At 38.3% G+C, this 23,685-nt stretch overlaps 1 protein-coding gene across 1 annotated transcript in view; it reads left to right on the top strand.

Moving 5' to 3' along the window:
• ARHGEF38 (Rho guanine nucleotide exchange factor 38) overlaps positions 1–23,685 on the top strand; it is a 122,088-nt gene that overhangs the window by 68,310 nt on the left and 30,093 nt on the right. Inside the window, exons 5-6 of the mRNA XM_027837300.1 lie at positions 4,178–4,195; positions 23,208–23,407. Of these exons, the coding sequence (XP_027693101.1) occupies positions 4,178–4,195; positions 23,208–23,407 (218 nt within the window). The remainder of the gene's footprint in view (positions 1–4,177; positions 4,196–23,207; positions 23,408–23,685) is intronic.

Raw genomic sequence — 23,685 nt, forward strand, 5'->3', positions numbered from 1 at the left:
CTCTCTCTTGTCATATGAGGCCCAAGTATACTGTGGGGGAATTTCTCAGTTCTCTGGCTTCCTAACCATGCAGATAATATTAGAATTTTAGTATCCAACACCCTTGGGAATAGGAGAGGGACTGTATTTACCTATTCCCCTTACAAGCACAATGGCTCACAAGGCTCAAAACATGAACATGTTTATTTACAGGTTATAGGAAAGAAATAGGAATAATATTGGAGACCCAGTAAAATAACAGTACCTACCAGCACACATCCCTTTTCTTTACTCAGTTCTTCATTTATCGTACTAATTTGAATGGGATTCTAAAACATAGATGTTGCTTCTCCACATCAGTGCCCTGCCTGGCTTTCTATGTGAACTTCTTTTCCTGCAATGCTCAATTCAATTTGTTTTTAGCAAACATGCCCATAACAAACCTCTTTTACCATCTAGCTCTACTGCTCATGCTTCTGGCAGCTTTTCTGAGCTCCAAGCAGTTGATGCATGGTCTCTATCAACCTTGAATGTTCCTTTTCATTGTCCCTTCTCTGCTCGTGATTCTTGTAGCTACAGTGTCTACAATCTTCTTTAGCTTCCACAAGTTGGCCATTGTTACCCAAGAACCAGCTCACTTCCATAATCTTTACCAGGCTGTGTTACCTCTTAAAACTCAGCTCTATTTTTTGTCTTTTCTTACACTATGATTCCCTTAGTCCTTGGTCTAACACAAATGTGGTTTCCCAGGTAATAGTGGAAAAGGGCATAGGAAATTAAATATGATTACAGTCTATCAGGTATCTCCTTTTACTTTGTTCAGAATCTCTCTTGCCATATTGAGCTTAAGGATACTCTGGGGAATTTCTCCAGAGAGGACATTCTTAACCTTTTTTGTGCCATGAATCCCTTTGGCAATCTGAGGAAACCTATGGACCCCTGTTCAGAATATTTTACTTAAGTGCATAAAATAAAATGCAAAGGCTTACAAAGGGAACAAATTTGTGTGTGTGTGTGTGTGTGTAGTTCGTGGATGCTAAGCTAGGAAGTCATGCAATACACTTGAGCATATAAAAGCAAATAGTCCCATTTTTTTTTCAGTGAAATATAAAACAAGGTTCTTAGTTGAGAGTGTAGAGGGAGAGGAAACCACAGAAGGTTTGAGCAATGAAAAATTGGAAAAACCACTGAGGAGGGGATAAGGAATTAATTTGGTGTTGTTGTTGTTCAGTACCGTCAGTCGTATCTGACTCTTTGTGACCCCATTTGGGGTTTTCTTGGCAAAGATACTGGAGTGGTTTGCCATTTCCTTCTCCAGCTCATTTTACAGATGAGGAAAGTGAGGCAGAGTTATGTGACTTGCCCAGAGTCACACAGCTACTAAGTATCTGAGGCCAGGTTTGAAGGAATTAATTAGGGAGATCTGAAAGAATTAACTTGCCACAGTGAGGGCCCAGTTGAGATAATTAAGTATAAATTTGTTCTGGACCCAGTCAGCATGGTTTCATGATTTTCTCCAGTTTCATTTAGCAGCATTTGAGTAGTAGTGAAGACAGTAGAAGGTGGGAGTAATCCCAGGTTGAAGCTTGGCAGGACAAAATTTTGGGAGAATATGAGAAAACGGACTGCACAGTTACTGGAGGAAAGAAAATGTGCCTAGAGTTTGATGGAATGGGGCTCAATCCCCATTATTAGAGTTGTGGAGTTTTTTTTTTTTTAAACCATCCAAGCTGCTTCTGCATTCAAGAAACTTCTGAAAATTAGAGGTTCTTTTCAAAATTGTGGGGTAGGCTCCTACCTACCTTTTTAAAAGCTACATTACTGCCCATGCATTCTCCATCACCAGCTCTTCTGAAGAAACACTTTTCCTGTCTCCAGCTTCCAGGCAGTTTTGCTACAGTCACATTTTACTGTATCTTTTCCCTCACAGTAGAAAGGTAGTTTATAATAAGGAGTTGGGAACTAAGTACATTTCACTGCGCCTCTCCCATATTGTATTCATTAACGCAGCTGACAGTCTAGAGATTTTACTGCACCAAACAATATTTAAAGTCCTTGTTCAGTACTGTTTTCATTCCTCTTTCCATATTCTCAAATGAGAGCAAATAATTATTCCCAAGAAGGAATTGCTCCTAAAACATTGGTCAGCTGTGAGACATGCTAAAGATTTTTTTAAATGCCCACAGTGATAAAAGTTTTATTTAATCCCTTAATGCAAAAAAAAAATGGATAGAATATTTTGTCCAAATCCCATCCTCCATCTCCCTCCAACATTTTCCCCTGGCTCTGGCTGTTAGAAAAAGTTTTAGTTGTAAATGTAACTTTTTCTAAAATGTAAGATCAGGAGAAAAGAAGGCATCATTGTGACAATGCTATTATTACATTAACTGTGGCCTCTGCTTCAGATAAATCTTCTGGTATTCCATGTAAGATTTTTACATATTTTATTGATGATTAAGTTTCATTTTTACATCAATAACTGTATGAAATGCCGGAAGTACGAATAGGGAGGTGCTTTTATTTCTTTTTGGAGAGTAAAAGGAACGGCCTTTACACGCACACTCTGAAATGGGTTTAGTCTTTTGTTTCTCAGTAAACACGCCTTTCATCCTTTTGTTCATATTCAACAACATATTTACCTTCTAAATAAGTCCGCTGAAATATAATCCATGAAGAGTCTTTAGCAAATGGAAAGGAAGGGTAGGAAAACTGGGGGTGAAAGAGAGGAACTAGCACAATTAACAAGGACATTCTTATTCCTTTAGGGAAGGAAGGAAGGAAGAGGAAGAAAGGAAATGGAAGGAAAGAAAAAAGGAAGGAATGAAAAGGGAGGAAAGAAGGGGAAGGAAGGAAGGAGAAGAGAGAAAAAGAAGAGGGAAGAAGGAAGAGGAAGAAAGGAAATGGAAGGAAAGAAAAAAGGAAGGAATGAAAAGGGAGGAAAGAAGGGGAAGGAAGGAGAAAGAAGGAGAAAAGGAAGAGGAAAGAAGGAGAAAGGGAAAAGAAGGAAGGAAATCGATGGAACAGGAAGGAATGAAAGAAAGAAGGAAGGAGGGAAGGAAAGAAGGAAGGAAGGAAGAAAAAGAAAAGAAAGAAAAGACAAGAAAGAAACAAGGAAAGAAAACAAAACAGAAACAGAAACAGAAACAAATCCATTCTGCTGTTACTGTTTCTTCCTGTCTATGAAAAAAGTATCATCTCAACAGAAGCAAAACTGAGCAACAGTTAATGACAGAATTTGCTTTAACCAGGCGCTATGATTCTGTAGACTGGACTGGATATACCACGTGCCTGAAAACTAGATTGTCTCATCATGGTTACTGATAAAGTTATAACAGGGTAGCTCCCCGAAGCTTAGATGACCTTCGGGACATAGTCTATTAGACTAGCTCTTTTGAGTCCTTCCATCTAGCCCCAATCTTCAATGCTGTGGGCTGCTATTAAGGACTTCGCATAATAAAATAAAGGAAAGTGGAACATCATCAATGGGCCCAAATTGAAAAATAGACTTGTTGGTTTAATTAGTGAAAGGTCTAATGTATTGTGTGTTTTTAAAAGAAATGCTATTTTGTTCATTTTAAGTTAAAAAAAATTCATATTAAGCTAAGCATCACCAAATAAAGGGCTTGGAGAAATATTCTAGCTAGTTTAAAACATTGATTTAAAAAAGCATTTGAGTTATTTGAATGTAAATGCAAAGTCGACAAAGCCCTTAAAGTTTCAGCACTGCAGGAAGTTAAATATGCAATCTTTATACCACAATTTTTGGTTTGTTTGTTTGTTTGTTTGTTTGTTTGTTTTTGGAGAAATCCCCTATGTTCATAGTACTGATGAAAACTTCAACCTGTCTTCAATTTATTTTTTTAAAAAATTAATTATTAAAGTGTGAATTACTAGCTGTGTGACCCTGGGCAAGTCACTTAACTCCAACTGCCTCACTAAAAAGCAAAACAAAAACAAAAAACAAAATTAAAAAAGTGTGAATTAATGAGTTTTATTTTATATTTGTTTCAAAGCTGAATTGCTAAGACAGATAACATGTTACCCAATAAATCAGGGTTATTATTTAGCTTGCTTCATTTTATATGCCTTTATACTATATGTCTTTCAAAATGAATATTATCAGACTAATGTACATGACTTCCCTTTCCCTTAATTTTATGTGAACTAATGTTTCTTTTATTTTTCTTTTATTTTATAGGAAAATATACCTGGAAGAGTAAGTACTTTTGATCTTTTTAATTATACAATCTATTCTTACAGGAAAATATATTAATCAATTTTGCAAGGTTATCATTTTCATTTTCTGAATTTACATGTACTAGAAGTCACAGCATTGTTTTCATAAATAAGTACGGATTCCTATTTTCCTGGATATCATTGGTATACGATCTCCACTGTCATTTAGTTTCTAATTTTGCCTGAAATGAAGTGCCTTACCATGTTAAAAATTATTACTTATTTCAAAATTAATGTAGCAAATTTATAATATTAAATTTAATTTTATAATATTTAAAATGTAAATGTATACCACTTTGTTACAAATATAATAAAGGCAGTTAGTGACTTAGTAGACAGCTGGACTTAGAGCCAGTAAAATATGGGTTCAAATACTGCCTCAGCCTCTTACTAGCTGTATAACCCTGGGCCAGTCACTTAACCTCTCCTAACCTGTTTCTTCATTTCTAAAATGAGGATAATAACAGCACTTATGTCCCAGGGTTATTATGAGAATCAGATGATATGATACCTGAAAAATACTTTCTAAAACTTGAAGGGTTATATGAATATGAGCTATTATTTTTGAATTATCCTATTCTATGAAAAACTTAATCAAAAGTTTACAATTCCTGAAAAGCTTACTCTGTGCTCACTTTATAAAGATTTAGGGATCTTTCAAGTTCAAAAACATACCTTCCAAAAAATAATATTGGTCTTAGAAATCTCCAGGCAGTGGTGCAGTATTCTGGAAGACTTTCTAGTGCCAGGCATGGGAGAAACAATTCCCTATGGGCTACCTTAAACATCAGCTTTTCTATGTCTTTAGTTGAATATGGCTCATGGCAACGGCAAAAACTAAGACTAACATTAGAGCAGGATATCAATATGAAAAAGGCCACCCTGGTACCTTACACAAAGACACACACTTAGCTTTCTCTTGGCAGAAAAAGACACTGAAAAGATGAATATAACGGAATTTGTCTTAAACATTGTTTGACTGATCATTTTCAGGCCTTTAATGAGTTGGGTTAACAGAGTTGTTGACATCCGAAGTGGGAATTCTAACCCCTGGGTCAATTTTTAGTTGTTAGTACTATTTTTTAATACCTGAGGTTTTCTTTATTTCCTTCAGGGGGCATGATATTTTAAAATAGGCAGGTAGGTGGTTAGGTTTGGAGTCAGGAAGACTTGAGTTCAAATTCTGCCTTAGATACTTTACCAGCTATTTGACTTGTAGGCAAGTCACAAAGTAGACATTTAATGTCTATCAAATGATTGAGAGACTGTATCAAGTTCTAAATCTATGCTCTTAGGTGACTTGTCCATAGCCATGTTAGCAGAGCCTGGATTTGAACCAAAGTCCTCTGATGCCAAGGGGCAGCTAGGTGGCACAGTGAACAGAGTGCCAGGTCTGCAGTCAGGTGGCAGAGGGGATAGAGTACTGGACCTGGAGTCAAAGGGAGATCTGAACTGAAATCTGGCTTCAGACACTTACTAGCTGTGTCCCTGGGCAAGCAATTTAAAATGTTTATGTGCCTCAGTTTCTTTATCTGTCAAATGGAAATAAAATTAATACTATTTTGCTGTGAAGATCCAATGAGATCATATTTGTATATTGCTTTACAAACCTTAAAGTAAAAATGCTTATTGTTGTTGTTGTTATTGTTATTATAATGCGTGAAAAGTGCTAAAAGTTCATGATTTGAAACCTGAGGAGACCTAGGTTCAAATTCCCCTTCAGACTCTTACTAGCTATGGCACCATGGGTAACTCTTTGGGCCTCAGTTTCCTTATTTATAAAATAGGGATAATAATTCTCATTGTACCTATCAAATGAGGAAGGAGATAATATATGCAAGATGCTTTGCAAATCTTATATATAATTCCATTTTTAAAAGTACAGGATCATAGGAGAATATTTAAAAACCAAGGTGTCAGCATGGGTCAGAAATTAAAAGCTGGGAGGACAGAACTCTCCTTCAACCAAATGATGATTGCTTCCTTTGACATCCCTGATTGTTCTTCCTATAGCCTGCCCTCCTCCTTTTCTCCAACCTCCACAAATATAGCACCACTCCAGGCCGTTCATCTCAGGAGCATAGCGGATCTGAACAAATACAAGCAGTGTGAAATAATCAATAGTGGAATTTCAGACTTTGTAATTGGCTTCAGGGTCTATATAGAATCATAGAATTCGGAATTAGAAGAGACTTCAGTGGCCATGTACTCCTACTCATGCCCCCCAAAAGTATTCCCCATATAATATACCCAGCAAGTGGTCATCCAATTTCTGCTTGAAGACTTCCAGTGAAGGGGAACCCACTAAGACCTTCTGCTTTCCAATAGCTCTAATCCGTAGCAAATTTCCTCCCCTGATATCAAGCCTTCCAACTTCCACTCCTAGCTCTGAGTTCTGCCCTCTGCAACCAAATAAACTCTTCCATATGACAACCCTTCAAATACTTTTCTCTGCCCCCTAATTCTCTCCTTCTCCTCTGAACAGCCCTACTTTGTAGAATAGATCTTCATAAGAGGAAGGACTCAAAGTCCTTCACCATCCCAATGCAAGTCCACTTCCCTGGACACCTTCCAACTTAACAACACCCTTTCTAAATGGAATGCAATACTCCTGATATGTTCTGACCAGGGCAGAGTGCATTGGGATTATCAACTCTTTGCTCGTGGGAATTATACCTTTCAATGAAGCCTGAAATAACATCATTTTTTTTTTGGCTGTTATACCCCCAATACAGGCTAATGCCATGCTTAGAGGGTCACTTGAATCCCAGATCTTTTGAAGACAAATTGCTTTTTAACCATATTTCTTCCATGTTGAGCTTGTGAAGTTAATTTTTTGAAACAAAATATAAGACTCCTTTTACATTTCATCTTATTAGATTCACCCTAATCAGTGGTGTGCTAGAGCCAGCTCATACTGGCTCTCAAGAGTTAATTATTAAATTTTCAGGAATTTTGCAAGTCAGTTATTAAACATAGCCAGGACACAGTTTAATCATTTCCTTCGCTGGTAATATTGTTACTTTAAAAGAATTTTTTTTCAACCACAGCACTGCATTTTCAATATGTTGCCTACTTTAAAGAATCGTGGCTTTAATAAAGAATATTAAAAGCAACTTAATTGCATTTTGTTCTGATGATGCTAATGCAATGCTGAGAAGAAAGTCTGAAGTAGCTATGAAGTTGTCAAAAAATTTTGTTAGAAAAATCTCCTAAAATCACAGTTGGCACCATTTAAATGATTGATTATGATTTTCACTTGATGATTCAATACCAGAAAGAAAACAAATTAAACAAATTATTTTAAAGTGTTTCTAGATAGAATGTATTCTCTTTAACATGAATCTAATAAAAATCAAACCAAGTTAGAGATTGTAGCTAAAGAACTTGAAGATGAAATGACTAAAATTGGTTGAGTACTGGCACTGAGATGGGTAGCATATAGTTTATGAGCTGCTACTGTTATGTGACACATATATCCTGTATTATATATGCATTTTTCTCATTCTTCCTATTCTAGTCTTGCAAAGAGATTAGCTAACATCAATTTCTTGCAAGACCTTGCTTTAAGGATTGACATTCTTGAAGAATTTTCATTACTTTTAACTGCATTGCAGTCAAGATCAACTAACATTCAGAAAGAGAAAAAATTAATCAAACTCACCATAAGAGCTTTGGAAAATTTAAAGATTAGTACTGGAAAGCATGAATCTCAAGTTGAAGATTTGATTAAGTCAGATAAGTTTAAACATATTGCATTTATTGAAAATAATAAATATAATGCTCTGCCTAGGAATATGTTGCTAGGAAATTTAATTCAACACATGAACTTATATCTTTTATTGCATGGAAACAAGGATGAGAGCATTTTTAATAATCTTGACTTATTAGAACCATTTTCTTGGCCCTATAAAGAACTAACTTTACCATGGGTTGCTGGTGAAAAAAAATGTATTATTTAAGTGAAATTTTAAAACAAGAAATTGATTTGAGCAATTTTCAGGATTTTGTAGATAATAACATACAGTTAAACAATGTTCCAATCTCCCGCAACTATTCAAAAAGCTCAAAAAGATAGCACTATTGCTGAGTTTTCAGTTTGATGAATATAATTTTCATGAGGCTAAGAAATAATTTAACATTAGATCACATATCATTTAATGATAATAGGTTTATTGGGAAAAGAGTTAGCAGGTTGGGCTGCAACTCCATTTGTCAAATCATGGTTGAATTGCAACCATAGGTTGGCTATTGGATACAAGAGTTTAACAAAAACCAACAAAAACATTCTATGAGAATCAACTGGCTATATGGAATCTGTAATAAAGAATATTGCGTATTTTATTATTATTTGTATGTTGTGTGTTATACATCCTTTATGTCAGTAATTTATATAAACTTACGTACACATATGCATCTATATGTGTAGATGCATGCTTTTTTTTTGGTGGGGGGGGCAGAGAGCTGGTTGTTAAATACCACTTCTGGGCCCGATGTTGTATTCCCAGGGATTCTTACCATTATTTGTGTCATGGATTCCTCTGGCAATCTGGTAAAGGCTATGAAGGTTGAGGGGGGAGGGGAGGGAAGCTGGTGTGGGAAGCAACAAGGTTGTATGTACCTCTTCTATACCCTAAGAATTGAAAGAGGATTAAAGAACTTTCAGTGTATATCTATATGAAAATCCTGGCTTCATTTCCTAGGCATTATTTTTCTCCTTCACTCTACTCCTTTGTCAGGGAGCACACATGCTGCTATATTGCCTGTTGTTCATCTATGAAAAGGGGGAATAAAAAATGCCAGGCACTGTGTGTCTGGGAGGCTCTTTAGCAGCTGAGGCTCTTCAGTCCAACAGCCAGGGGCACATTCGACAAACTTAGAAGCAAAAAAGGCCTTCCTAAAGTCCCTTATCGACGGTAATGGAAATTTTTCTCAGTGATTTTTTTTTTCCAATTTGCTTTTAAAACAGATGAGGGAAGAGTTCTTGAAATTTTCCCAACTCCAAAATGCCTACTAAGCATTTTAATGCTGTACAAATATGCCACGCCAGCTCTTGCATGACCTTTGTCTCAGGGTGTTAGGCAAGCCAACCTAGCTGAAGCGACAGGACACCCGGGGGGAGAGATGGGAGAGAGCAAGTGTCAGACAAGTCAAATCACCAACACCAACACCTTGACTACTATGCCACTCTGACCTTGATGGAGATAATCCAGGACCCTGAACTCAAAAGCTATGTTCTCAAAAGAATATAGCAGTGTCCCCCAAACCGCAAGACTTGCTTCCAGTACCCACAATCCCAGCTGACACCTAGGAGAATAAATTATGTGGAGAAGGGACCCACCTTCTTCACCACCACCACCACCACCACCAAATGCTGACCAGCTACCTCCACAGAAAGATAGGAATAGGAGTCTTGGTGGTGGCATCATTCCCCAGACCAGTAGCTGGGCCCTCACAGCCTTTGTCCAGAGTCAGGTAGTTTCTGAAAAGAAGAGACCAGCCAGCCCCACAACTACGAAACAATGGCAACACTCAGGGCTGCCTGAGGGACAGTTGGGAGGTAGCATGTAGCAGGCAAAACAAACCACTATGACCAGTTTGACCATCATCTTCCCTTAGACTGAACTCAAGAGCCTTGGGAACAGCAAAGCTTCCAGCCCAGTGGTTACAGTCATCCTCCTGGGAAGAAATCTGGCAACTGACGCTACAGCTGTTACAGCCACATCTATTGAAGATCCAGAAAAGAAAATTCTTGTCCCCAAAGTCCTTGGCACTGCCAAATGGTCCAACATCAGAAACAAATACTATGTTTTCACTAGAAATGATAATGAAGAAGATGAATTACTCTGTGCTTTGCTGATGCACCCTAAGGACCGTGGGCTCTTTTTATAAGGCTTATAGTTCGCCACGTGTGTAGTCTCCTCCATTAGAATGTGAGCTCCTCGAGAGTGGGAACTGTCTTACTTTTCTATTTGTATTCCTAGCACTAAACACTTTTGTACACTGCATAAGTGCTTAGTACATGCTTCATTCATTCATTCATTCATTGCCTTAGAATTTCTTGTTTCCTTCAAAACTCAACTGAAGCTTCCCTTTCTATATCTAGGTTGTCCCAATCTCCCTACTTTCTAATACCTCCCCTATATAATATATATGAGCGTGGATGTGTGTGTATATACATGTATGCATATGTATACATAATGTGTTATATATACAGCTAAATATATACACATACATACATACATACATATCATTTTGCCTAATAGAATTTAAGCTTCTCAAGGGCATATACTATTTCATGTTTGTCTTTGTATCCCCAGCATCTAGTATAGTGCCTGGAGAATAGTAGGTGCTTAATAACTGTCCATTGAATGATTGATTGACCTGGAGAGGGCATCTGGTACAGTACCTTTCTTTTAAGTCATGCTTAAGTCACTCAAACTGTCTACTCTATTGCTAAAAAGCTCCAATAATGAAGATTATAAACTTTTTTTTGGTCACATATTCCAATGTTCAGTCATCCTAAAAGGAGAGACAGAGACAGAGAGACAGAAAGAAATTATTGTCTAACTCTAGTCCCCTGCAATTTTAGCCAATTACCTCCTACTTAGAGGAAAATAACTGGTTTTGAGAAAAAAAGACATCGTTTTCATAATGATGGTTTATTAGCTTATTCCACAATGATTCAACAAACATTTACCACGTGCAGAGCATTGTGCTAGGTGCTAGGAGGAAAGGAAAATTTAGGTAAAATACATAATCATGGAGCTTAGAGGGAACTAGCTGTAATTAGAGTTTCAACTAAGGCAGGGTGACCACAACTTTGCTGAAATTTGAGGGTCCTAGTAGCAAGGAATGGGAGCACACTTCCTCTTCTCTCTTCTATCACAGTTACAACCCCAGATGAGTTCCTTCCAGACTAATCTTTCCCTTGTCCTGGACACAAAAATTCATAGTCAAGGCTCTGTTTTGTAATGTACATTATTATTTGACAGGTATATTAGAAATTCATGAAACAAACCTAGGTGAGGTAATAAACTAAACGGTCCTTAAGAACTTTTCTAATCCTTACTTTCTATGATTCCATAATAATAAAAATGGATAAATTCATTACATATTATAAATAGTTGAAATAAGGAGATGAGACTTTCCCAGTTAATTCTTCAGTACTGCAAGGATTAACAATCTTATCTCTGTGGTATTCCCACCACACTTCTACAATCTAGCGAATGAGCTTTAAGAGTTGCTATGGCTTAAAAAAAAGAAAAGTTATTGCTTTGTTGCTAAGCTGGTATCGAGCCTCTCCAACTTAATCAGCCTCATCTGTGAGGGAAATGCTTGATTATTGATTATTTATTAATATTGTTTGAACCTAGCTTTATGTGGCTAGAAAACTATCTAACCTGAAATTGTAGGTCATGTTGACCTCAGAAACCTTCTAAGTAAGCTGGAGACCTATAAAAGGAATACTTATATCCCACTCAGGTCTTGTCCTAAAACTTAAAACACTTGTATTTTGACTTTGCCCGAATGTTATTAAATGTTTGTACTTACCTGCTGATATACAGCTCAAGCAACCTTAAATAGAAATTGTCCTTTTGTGGAAACTGCCTAATTGTTGGTCACCTCACTGCTTGGTCTTATGCCCTTCTTGAACTCTATACATGATAGAGATTTGAGAGGGGAGTTATGCCCCTTTATGGCTCTCTGTTTTGCCAGATGACTTAAAATTTTTTGTAAAACTCTTTCAGGTTTCAAGTTGGTTCTTGACCAACACATCCTCAAACAAAGATGTAGAGCCCATCACCACCTCTATATTCAAAGGCTCTCCACATCAGGAAGATTTGCCAGTTCTCACACCTGTGTAGTGTAGCCTCCAAGAATCCAAGCTACCCCCACTAGAACAGTGCTTCTTATAGACTCACAAAACATTTGGCAAAAGTAAAAGGTTTCTGAACACAATGACCAAAAATTAATTAAAAATCAAACATGTAAGGAATCTGAGGTGTTTCTGGCAGTGTTTGCCCATGTTGCATTGTGCAACTTCACCGTAGCCTTGATTCTGAACACAAAGCATTTGCACTTTGCACTGTGCGTGCCCTCAGGCCATGCATTGACAATGCTGCTGAAAGTGAAAAGGCATTTTGAGTGGAAAATGTTTCACAAGCCCTGCACTAGAAGATGAGGCGTTTGGAAAGAATCATAGTGGAGTCACAAGCCATGCATGACTACTTAACTATGCCTTTGACTTACCTAAGCACACTTACAGGACAGGTTAGTTGGAAATGAAAGTTGTTGTTGGTTATAAAGAGCTTCACCTTGCTCACTCGTTCCATCTAAAAGTCCAGCAAAATGGACAATACTTTAATAAATTAAAGAAAGACTGGCCTGAGTGGTCTCTGTCACCATTTTGGTTCAGTTCAATTCAACAAATATTTATTAAGTGCCTCCTATGTGCCAGGCACTGTGCTAAGTGTTGGGGATACAAATAAGAAAAAGAAAGATAATCCTTGCCCTCAAGGAGCTTAAAATGAAAGGAAGCTGAGAAGGGGGAGGCTGCCAGAGGGTATGATGTTCATGGAGCTGAAACCAAGCAGAGATGCTGATGAAAAATAGATAGTTGACCCAGCAATACCACTACGAGGTCTATTTCCAAAGATAATTAGGGGAAAAGAAAAAGAACCTATATGTTGTGAAATGTCCACAGCAGCTCTCTTTGTGGTGGCAAAGAGCTGGAAATTGTGAGGATGCTCCTCAATTGGGGAATGGCTCAACAAGTTGTGGTATAAGAATGCGATGGAATACTATTGTGCTATAAGAAATGATGAGCTTCATGATCTTAGAAAAACATGGATAAACTTGCGCTAAATAATGAAGAGTGAAATAAGCAGAGCCAAGAGAATGTTGTATACAGTAATAGCAATATTGTTTTAAGAACAACTTTGAGTGAATAAGTCCTTTGAACAATTATAAATACCCAAATTAACTACAAAGGACATATGAAGGAAGATGCTATTTGCATTCAGAGAAAAGAATTGATAAATAGAAGTATGTACAGAATTATCATATGTGTGTATATGTGTGTGTATGTGTGTCTAATGGTAGCCATCTGGGGGGAGGAAAGAGAAAAAGAAAAAAAAGAAATTTATATAACTTTATTATATATTTAAAAGGAATAGCAAATTAGGCACAATAGATTTTCAGTTTCATGTGCAATCATCTTTTTTTATTATACTATGCTATGGAAATGCTTGTTTTATTCCATAAATTAAAACTCAATAAATAAATAGATAGCTAACTGGGAAGTTCTGAAAGTTCAAAGCCCTCTATAAAGGGAGGCTTTGGGAAAAGTTCATTACTCTACCCTATAGCACTGGGATTACAAGGAATCCTGAACAGCTCTATGAGCCATACAGTTATTTGAGTGTGTCCTACCTCCAAGGATTTGAGCAGAGAGTTTAAAATAGCCCCCTGAAACAATATTTTCCAACCCAAACTATAACCTAGAGCAGTAGAACATCTACATTTTTTAACATAGAAGATTATTATATAGATTATTATATTATATATAATTATACATATTGTGTGTTATATTATATAGATTATTCACTCATGCAACCTTCTAAAACCTCAGCAAGGTGTCTGTAGTCACATCATTGTCAGGGACAAGAAAAGGGACGCTGGGGTGGGAAGAACAGGAGAAAGAGGAGGTTTTTTCCTTAAGTTCATAGGATTTAATTCTGATATCACTAAAGCTCTAGTCTCTGAGCAGGCATTTCCGTGGGAAGGGACTTCTATAAAAGACAGGAGGTTCGGTTAAATGTGTGTTGTACTTAGGTCTATCAATCAACAAGCCTCTCTTATGTGCCAGGTCCTGTGCTGGGCACTGGGGATACCCAGAGAAAAATGAGATGGCTCCTATGCTTAAGAAGGTTGCATCCTATCCAGGGAGATGACTTGTACTTTGATGTGTTTCTCTAGAATACATGAAAAATGAATGCAAGATATTTAAGGGAAAGTAGGCACTAGGAGCTGATGGGATAAGGAAAAGTTTCATGTAGAAGATGAAACTTGATCTAAAACTTGAAGGATTCTAGGAGGTGGAGATGAGAAAAGAGGCCATTCCAAGCATGGGGAGCAGCTTGGGCCTCAGAGCACATTGCTCCCAAACAGAATAATTTCTTTTCAGAGAAAACTTTAAAATCCTCCCTCCAAATGCCTCTACTATACCTCCATTTCTGAACCTACATTAAGAGTTGATAATCATACTGTTCGTTGTTGATTAGGATAAAAAAAAAAGCCAAAGCATAATATAGTCATGGAATTGGAATAAAACATGTTCTTTTGAGGGGCAGATAGGTGGTACAGTGGATAGAGCTCCAGCCTTGGAGTCAGGAGGACCTGAGTTCAAATTGGGTCTCAGACACACAGGACACTTACTAGCTGTGTGACTCTGGGCAAGTCACTTAATCTTGATTGCCTAGCCAAAAAAAGTAACAAAAACCCAAAACAACCATGTTCTTTCCATCATGGGGCAGCTACTGTCATTTCTTTCTTTAGTTTATGGGACAGACAGCTTAGTGGTAGCAGATAATAGATAGAGAGCTAATCTTGGAGCCAGGAATCCCACCTCTTATGCATATGAGCTGTGTCACTGCGGAAATTGCTTAACCTCTCAATGTTCCAAGAAATTAAGAGTGTAAGGTGCAGTTAGTAGAGTAGTTTTTCTTACTAGGAGATCTATATATAACTGAAATCACTGTAAGATTAAAAAATATAATAGTGATAATTCACATTTAGGGGCAACTGGGTGGAACAGTGGATGGAGTGCTGGACCAGGAGTCAGGAACACTCATCTTTCTGAGTTCAAATCTGGCCTCAGACACTTACCAGCTATATGATGGTGGTACAAATCCTATTTGCCTCAGTTTCCTCATCTGTAAAATGTGCTGGAGAAGAAAATGGCAAACCTCTCCAGTATCTTTGCCAAGAAAATCCCAAATGGGATCACAAAAAGTTGGATATGACTAAAACAATCGAACAACAACAACAAAAAATAGGTCACATTTAGATAATACTTTAAAGTTTAGAAAACACTTTTTTTCTCAACAGCCTTGTGAAATAGCACAAGTGTTATTAAATCCCCATCACTAACCCACTCCTTTTTACCCTTTCACTGTGCCCTCTGGAATCCTTGTTCTATCATTAACAAATTACCATTCATATTAGATCTGTGTCTTCCTCAGTGCCCCCTCCACCTCAATGAAATTATTTTGTATGGTTACATATTGTTTCCCCCAAAAAGAATGTAAGTTCTTCCAAGATAGGGACTGTTTAATTTGACTTTGCAACTGCATTACCTAGCACAATGCCCAGTATAGTGCTTAGAACATAATAGACATTTAATTAATGCTTATTGACTCAAATTACTCCATTTTGTAAATGAAGGGACTGAGGCTCAGAGGGATAAATTGATTTGGCACAATCACGTGGCTAATAAACTGTCAGAAGCAATGCTTGAACCCTGATCTGACACCAAGTCCAAGTGCTCATTCCTTGACATTATATAGTTCCTTCACTTCAAATATCTCTTAGGAAAGATGTCTCACATTAAAAAAAAAAAAGATTTCAGTAACATTAAAATTATGACACATGTGAGAATAAAGTCCAGGAAAATCAGTCAACATAATCCAGACTAAGTTTCCTTCTTTTTTTTCTTCAGGCAATTGGGGTCAAGTGACTTGCTCAGGGTCACACAGCTAGTAAGTGTCAAGTGTTTGGTCTGAGATGGGATTTGGACTCAGGTCCTCCTGACTTCAGGGCCAGTGCTCTATGCCTTGGGCCACCTAGCTGCCCTGTCTTTGTTTCTTTTTCTCCTAGAGTTATGCAGTACACACACACAAAAAGAAGCATGTAAATTCCTTCTTCCTCCTCCCCCTCTTCCTTCTCCTCTTCCTCCTTTTTCTTCATCTTTGTCTTCTTCCTCTTCCTTTCTCTCTTTTTCTCCTTTTCACTCTCCTTCTCTTCCTCTCCCTCCTTTCCTCCTCTTTCTTTTTCCATTCTTCTCCTCCCCCTGTGCTTTCTACCCTAATTTTCCCATTGTTTAAATGCTATTGTTTTTCAGCGCCTATGTTTATTTTATTGTATTTAGTGAGAAGTGCTTTTCCAGTAAGCTGGGGGTGGGGGTGGGGATACTGCTAAAATGGAGCCAGCTGTGTTTACTTGACTTGGCAGTGTCAATAATGATTTGTAATAAGATTATTGTAGCTACTTGGGTCCATGAAATGCCTGCTAAATTCTCAGGAAGATGTGGGTAAGGGGGAAGAGAATGATATATTAATTACCAACGTCAATGTGCAGCCCAACCTTGGCAAGGGCTGGGGACTGTTACCCATCCTTTGTGTTATATGGTCCAGACATTTGTCAACTGGCCACCAGCTTCCTCTGAGAAGGGCCATCCAAGAAACAGGACTAATATGGGAGGCATGGTTATCTGGAGTTAATCTTAGGGAGTGGAATTAGATGAGTTGAACTTTGTGGCATAGAGTGCCCTAGGGCGTCATTATCTTATAACAAATCCTATATCTTTCTAGACAGATTGCTATACTGCATCAGGCAGATATTAGGAGAGAGGGGCTGCTTATCATTTTCACAGCTGGCCAAAGTGCAAATCGAGGGAGAAAAGTCACTCAGGCGATTTTCTGTAGAGCTTTTGAACAGATTTGCATTTGTGAAGCTTTTAAGGGAAACAATAACAATTTAGAATTGCCCTTTCTACTTTGAGAACCAGAAAAAAGAGAAAATATGTCTTTGATGCAGAGAAGGGGTAAGAAAAAGAAGTAATGTTAAGGTCTGGGACTATTGAGAGGTTATAAATTTATTTTCAGTCTTGACAGGACTTTGGGATGTAGACCTCAAAAAAGATACAAAGGAATTCTTCAACATACTTATTTTTGTTTGTTTTGTGCATGCAGAGAATACTAATCTTCTTTATTACCAAGATGGAAACAAAATTTTCCTTGGTTATGTTTTTAGGGACATTCTTCAAGGCTCAATAAACCAACATTCAGTGGTGGTTAAAAGTAGAGTTAAGAAGGAATTCTAATTCTAATCATTTTCATTCTGCTAATCAGATTTTCCTGATTCAAGTCAATGAATTGCATGTACCTGATTTATTTCCTATTTAAAGGGACCCTTCCTGATTTAAAAGTCAAACTGGCTCACTCACTGTTCCCTCAACTGTAGGGTTTTCAGGATCATAGATTTAGACCTGGAAGGAGCCTTGGTGGGTCATCTAATCCAAGCTACTTTATTTTTTAAGTATGAGGAAGCCAATGCTATAAGAGGTTAAATCACTTGTTTTAAGGTACCACAGGTATTAAGCATAGGACTGCGTAGATTGAGGGCTGGCAGTAACCTCAAAAGTCATCTATCTATTCAAAGTACCTCATTTGATGGATGAGGAAACACAGGCCCAAGGAAGTTAAGTGACTTGCCCAAGGTCATAAAGGTAGTGTCAGAGGCAGAATTTGAAATCAGGTCCTCTTACTTCAGTATTCAAACCCAGGTCATCTAACTCCATCTTCTGGACCCCAAATGCCTCTAAGGTATGTATTCCCTTACACAGCATTCAAGGCTCCTCTCCTGTGACACTCTCTAGGAATTCTTTTTTCATCCCTCTTCTGGTCATTCCCAGAGAACCCTCAATGCTTTCTGCCTCCTTAAATTATATATGTGTACTCATTTGGGTGCATTTGTATTCCCACCATGAGATCAGAGACAATTTATCCTTTTCTCTTTAGCATGGTGTTTTCCACCTATATGCCATCAGTACATTGGACACTTGGATGTGATCCAAATCATCTGGACACTTAAGGCAGCTGTTCATTTAGTTGACATGCAAAATTCAGTTTTGATGTTTTATATGATGATTTATACATCAAATTAATTTTGGCAGAAGTTCTAGGTTTTGCCTCACCTGCCACATTTTGGAAACTTCCTAATTCTCTTTGGTTTGGCAATTTTTTAATTTTTTAAGAGCTGTTAAAAACATTTATTAATTGTTTACTAATTTATTTAGTCAACAAACTTGCATGAAACTGTCCTAGGTGCTAGGAATATGAGAATAAAATAAAACAATCCCTGATCTCAAGAAACTCAGTCTAGTATGAGATACACACAAATGTATGTGAACATATATGCACATGTATAACTATGCAAATAACTGTAAAGGTTGCATCTGTAGTCAGGAAGACCTGAGCTCAAATCTTGACTCTGATACTTAATAGTTGTAGGCTCTGGGCAAGTCACAGCCTCCATGTGCTTTAGTTTCCTCATCTGTATAATGGGAATAATAATAGCACCTACCTCCCAGAGATGTGAGAATCAAGTGAGATAATGTTTGTAAAGTACTTTGCAAACCTTAAAACACTATATAAGTTCTAGCTACTGTTATTATTAATAGCACTGGTATTAATAATAATAATACAAATCAGAATATATTAAGTACAAAAAAAATCTAAACACAATGTTATGAGTTTATAAATTTCTTAGAAAGGATTTTGATGATTTCCCCTCCCTCATATACACATACCCTTCCCAAGTATTTGTTTTGTTTTTGAATCTGTGGTCTGCATTTTTCTTGGCTTTCCAAGAAGTGGTTTGAAAACAATCTTCAAGTTTCCTTAGGGCAATGTATTTACTATGATTTCTCAGCACTCTCTCTCTTTTTTTTTTTTTAGTTTTTAGGCAATTGGGGTTAAGTGACTCACCCAGGGTCACACAGCTATTGTGTCAAGTGTTGGTCTGAGGCCAGATTTGAACTCAGGTCCTCCTGACCTCAGGGCCAGTGCTCTATCCACTGTGCCACCTACCTGTCCCCAAAATTCCTTTTAATTGCTTTCTTTTGGCTAGGCAATGGGGCTAAGTGACTTGCCCAGGGTCACACAGCTAGTATGTGTCTGAGTTCGGATTTGAACTCAGCTCCTCCTGACTCTGAGGCCAGAGCTCTATCCACTGCGCCACCTAGCTGCCCCCCAGCACTCTCTTTTTTAATGCCTCCATTTCTTTTAGTTTTATTTTTTTTAAATCAAGGAACTTCATGATGATCCATCCTCCCTCTGAATTGTCATGATGGTCTGGCATGGTGGAAGGTTGTGCTGAATGTTGGAGTCAGAGTATCAGGATTCAAATTCCAGCTCTGCCGCTAATTACCTGGGTCACCTTCAAGTCACCAAACCTCTCTGGGCTTCTGTTTCCTCACTTATAAAAAGAGAGAGTTGGAATAGATACCTCTAAATTGATGACCTTCTGATTTCCCATAGCAATCTGTACCTCTGTTATTGCAGCTTATTCTGAGCCATATTCTGGTCCTTTGTTAATTGCAAATAAGTAAACCCAGGAAAGAAACCATTCTTACCTCCAAGAAGCTTACATTCTATTGCATATTATAAAATATTGCATATTTGTGTGTATCACATCACTTCTGTAAGATTATATATGCCAAAATAGCAGGAACTCTCAATTATCTCTCTTTCCTAGTGCTTCAATGACAGCTTCAGACATCGTAGGTGTTTAATAAGTAGTTGTTGAATGAATGAATTAATTAATGGTGTTTCTTTTGGTTGGAATCTCATTTTCTGAAACAATGAATTTAGTTGTATTGTGGTCATTAATATACAGTGATTCCCCTACTCATTATATTGCTATGTTCACCCCTCAATTCCACACAGCAAACAAGCAGCAAACATTATGATTAAGCACCTACTATGTACTAGGTTTTCTGGACACAATGACAAAAATGAAGTATTTATTAAGTATTTATTAAGTTCTAGGTACTTTGATAAGTGCTGAACTCAGGTGTAAGTTCAGGATATTTCTTGTTCTTTTAGAATTTCTGAATTCTAAAGCTACCAAGAAGCAGTCCTAGGAAGTCCTAGTTAGCAATCATTTGTCTTGTTCAAAATTATACTTCATTCCAGTAGCCTTAACTCGGCTTAAGACTTCTCATAAACTGATCTTAACCTACAATTCTAAATTTATGTCTGACTGTTCTCTTACATGAGCTATCTGGTTTATTAAGATGATTCTCTTAGCAATTTGGAGTCCCACCCCCACCTGTTTGCTTTTTAGAATTTTATAGCTTGTAAGGACCTTGGAGGTTATCTAGTCAACTCAAATCCAATTCAATCCAACAATTTCAAAATTCTTACTATGTTTCAGGCACTGTATGAGATGCTTAGGATACAAAGACAATTTTTTTTTTTGCAAAAGCCCTACTCTCAAAAAGATTGCATTCTAATTGGGGGCCTAGGAAGATCAGCGTGTTCCCAAATAAATATAATGCAAAGTGGGCAGTAAATGGAGATGATGGAAAGATCAGACAAAGGGTTCCAGGAATATTTAAGGAGGAAGAGGCCAATACAGAGTTGGTAGGGGCCCTAAAAATGATATTTTTTCTTATTTTATGGGTCAGGGCCTTTAAGTCCAGGATGATTAGGCCACCCAAATAGGGTCAGAGCTGGATTTCCTGGAGAGACTGTATTCTGATACTCTGGAGAGAATGAGGCTGGTGACTTTGCACAGCCCTCCCTCACCTAAATCCAATCCACTTGCACGTCCACATGCACCTCCCTGATGTCATGGTCCTCTTTGAGAATGAAGGACAAACAACAACAACCTTTTGGACTGCATTGGTGTGAGGTCCTATGATCAATTTCCTTTGCTCCTGATTTGCTTGGACTCCCATTTGGAAGAAGCCCATGTGTGGACTGCAGCCTCTTCACAGAGACTTCTGATGGAAGGGTCTGTGGAGACCGGTCAACTGAGAACTGGATGAAGGCCACCCTCTGAGACAGGAAGGCATTGAATCTCTGTCAGAATAGCAAAGATCAGTGATAATGGCGATAATAATAATATTAACTCAAGAATTGGGTCACTTTCATTGTAAAGCCCCATGGTGCCTCTAGTTAAACCTCTAAAACATTATGTCCCCTGCTTCGACTTTTTTTCTGTGACCCTATTTGTCACTGACCCTTACAAACCACCCGTTCCCTCTCTCAGAAGTGATGCCAATTTGCCTAATCACAAAAGCACTTTTGTGAAAGGTGATTTTTTCCCTTAGTTATTAAGGAAAATTACTTTGTGAAATGGCTGTTGCAAAACCTATTAGTTTCAGAGCCACAGTTAACCAAGAACCTAATTTGGACTGAAGATTTTGAAACGTTTGCCATCCATAACAAAGTTGGAGAAACTCAATAACTAGCATTTATATGTTAGGTGAAGATTAACGAAATATTTTTCCCATAGCAACCGTATTGGATAAATAGTGTGAATATTATTCTCCTCACTTTATAATTAGGAAAGAGACCTGGAGTAGTTGACTAGGCCAAGGTCACAAGGCTGGACGTGAGCCTAGCTCTTCTGAGTGGTATAATGGAAAGCTGTGGAGTGAAAGGACCTGAGTTTAAATACTGATTCTATTCCTTAATGCCTATTTGACCTCTGGTAAATCACCTCCCTTTACTAGTTGGGTTCAGCACCTTTTTTTTCAACTTAGTCTTTTCTTTTGTGTGGGTGTGAGGCAATCTGGGTTAAGTGACTTCACCAGGGTCACACAGCTAGTGAGTATCATGTGTCTGAGGCTGGATTTGAACTCAGGTCCTCCTGACTCCAGGGCCAGTATGCTATCTACTGCACCATGTAGCTGCCCCTATTTTCTTTTCTTTTTTTTTTTCAACTTAGTCTTGAGTGACTGACTCAGAGGGCAGCTAGGTGGCTAAGTGGATAAAGCACTGGCCCTGGAGACAGGAGGACCTGAGTTCAAATCTGGTCTCAGACTAGACACTTGACACTTACTAGCTGTGTGACCCTGGGCAAGTTACTTAACCCCAATTGCCTAACCAAAAAAGAAAAAAAAAAGAGTGACTGACTCAGGGTCACACACACTGTCAGCATATGTCAGAAGCAAGACTTAGGCTAGGTGTTCTTGACTCAGGCCAGCTCTCTTCAAGGATGACCAGGTTTCAGTGGTATATTGGAAAGGGCACAGGCTTGGCAGGGGGGCAGGAAGAAAGGTCAGACCTGATGCTGACTCTTCTACTTACAGCTAGTGCAGAGGTGACTGCGGGGGGGCAGCTTGGTGGTTCAGTGGATAGAGCACTGGGCCTGAAATCAGGAAGATCTCAGTTCAAATCTGGCTTCAGAGACTTACTAGCTATGTGACCTCAGACAAGACCTCTATCTGCCTCAGTTTCCTCAATTGTAAAAGAGGATAATAATAGCATCCATATCTCAGAGTTATAACGATCAAATGAGATGATATTTGTAAAGGGCCTGGTACATTGTTTTTCAGTCATGTTAGACGCTTCAGGGCCTCATTTGAAGCTTTCTTAGCAGAGATATTGAAGTGTCTGATACTGAAGATGCTGAAGTCACTTCCTTCTCCGGCTCCTTTTACAGCTGAGGAAACTGAGGCAAACAGGGTTGAATGATTTGCCTAGGGTCACACAGCTAGTAAGTGTCTGAGGCCAAATTTGAAGGAAGATGAGTCTTCCTGGGCTTAGCACTGTATTTACCACCTCGCTGCTCCTCAGAGATGGTAATGATAGCATCTATATCCTGGAATTGTAAGGCTGAAATGAGATGATATTTGTAAAGGGCCTGACACATAATAGGTGCTTACTAAATGCTTCTTTCCTACCCGTATGACCTTGGGCAAGTATCTTTACCCCTCTAGACCTTAGTTTCCTAATAGGAATAATAACACCAAGGTTGCAAAGAACAAATGGCCAGGTGGAGTTGGAAGTTATAATTCAATTTTGCCATCAGTAGGGTGTGACTTAACAGTGACAACTTTCTCTTGATCTCTTTACTTCTCTTTGCTCTTATTCTGGTTTTAATTTTTCTGCAGCCAGGAATAAGAAAAGCAAGATGTGTAAGCAAAATCACCTCTTCTTGAGGCTGCTCTCTTACGGTAGCTGTTTCTATTTCAGAGGCAAACCCAATCTGCTGGATATGGGATCCCTGCTCATCAAGCCTGTTCAGCGGGTGATGAAGTATCCTTTACTGCTCTGTGAACTGCGGAACGCCACTCCTCCTTCCCACCCAGATTACAGAGAGCTGGAGGACGCCTTAGCTGCCGTGAAAGACATTAATGTGAACATCAACGAACTTAAGAGGAGGAAAGATCTGGGTAGGAAAGAGAGTTACTTTCTCTTGATTGTAGCACAGTTGCTATTATCTTAGGCTACCATGATCTGTGGCTCAAATCCTATGAGCACCATCACTGAGAGCCAGTTTAAAGACATGGGACCAGGGAGAAGGGATGGTTTTTGTCATGGTCACCAATGGACAGAAAGGGCAGGAGGGACCCAGGTGAATGACACCATGAGGACCTCTTCCTGGGCAGTGCTGCCACACAGTAAAACAGTTTTCCCTTGGTATCATGAAGCCTGTTAACTCATGGTCACT

Source organism: Vombatus ursinus, unplaced genomic scaffold, assembly GCF_900497805.2.
Source record: "Vombatus ursinus unplaced genomic scaffold, bare-nosed wombat genome assembly UNPS02014821.1, whole genome shotgun sequence".
Taxonomy (NCBI): Eukaryota; Metazoa; Chordata; class Mammalia; order Diprotodontia; family Vombatidae; genus Vombatus; species Vombatus ursinus.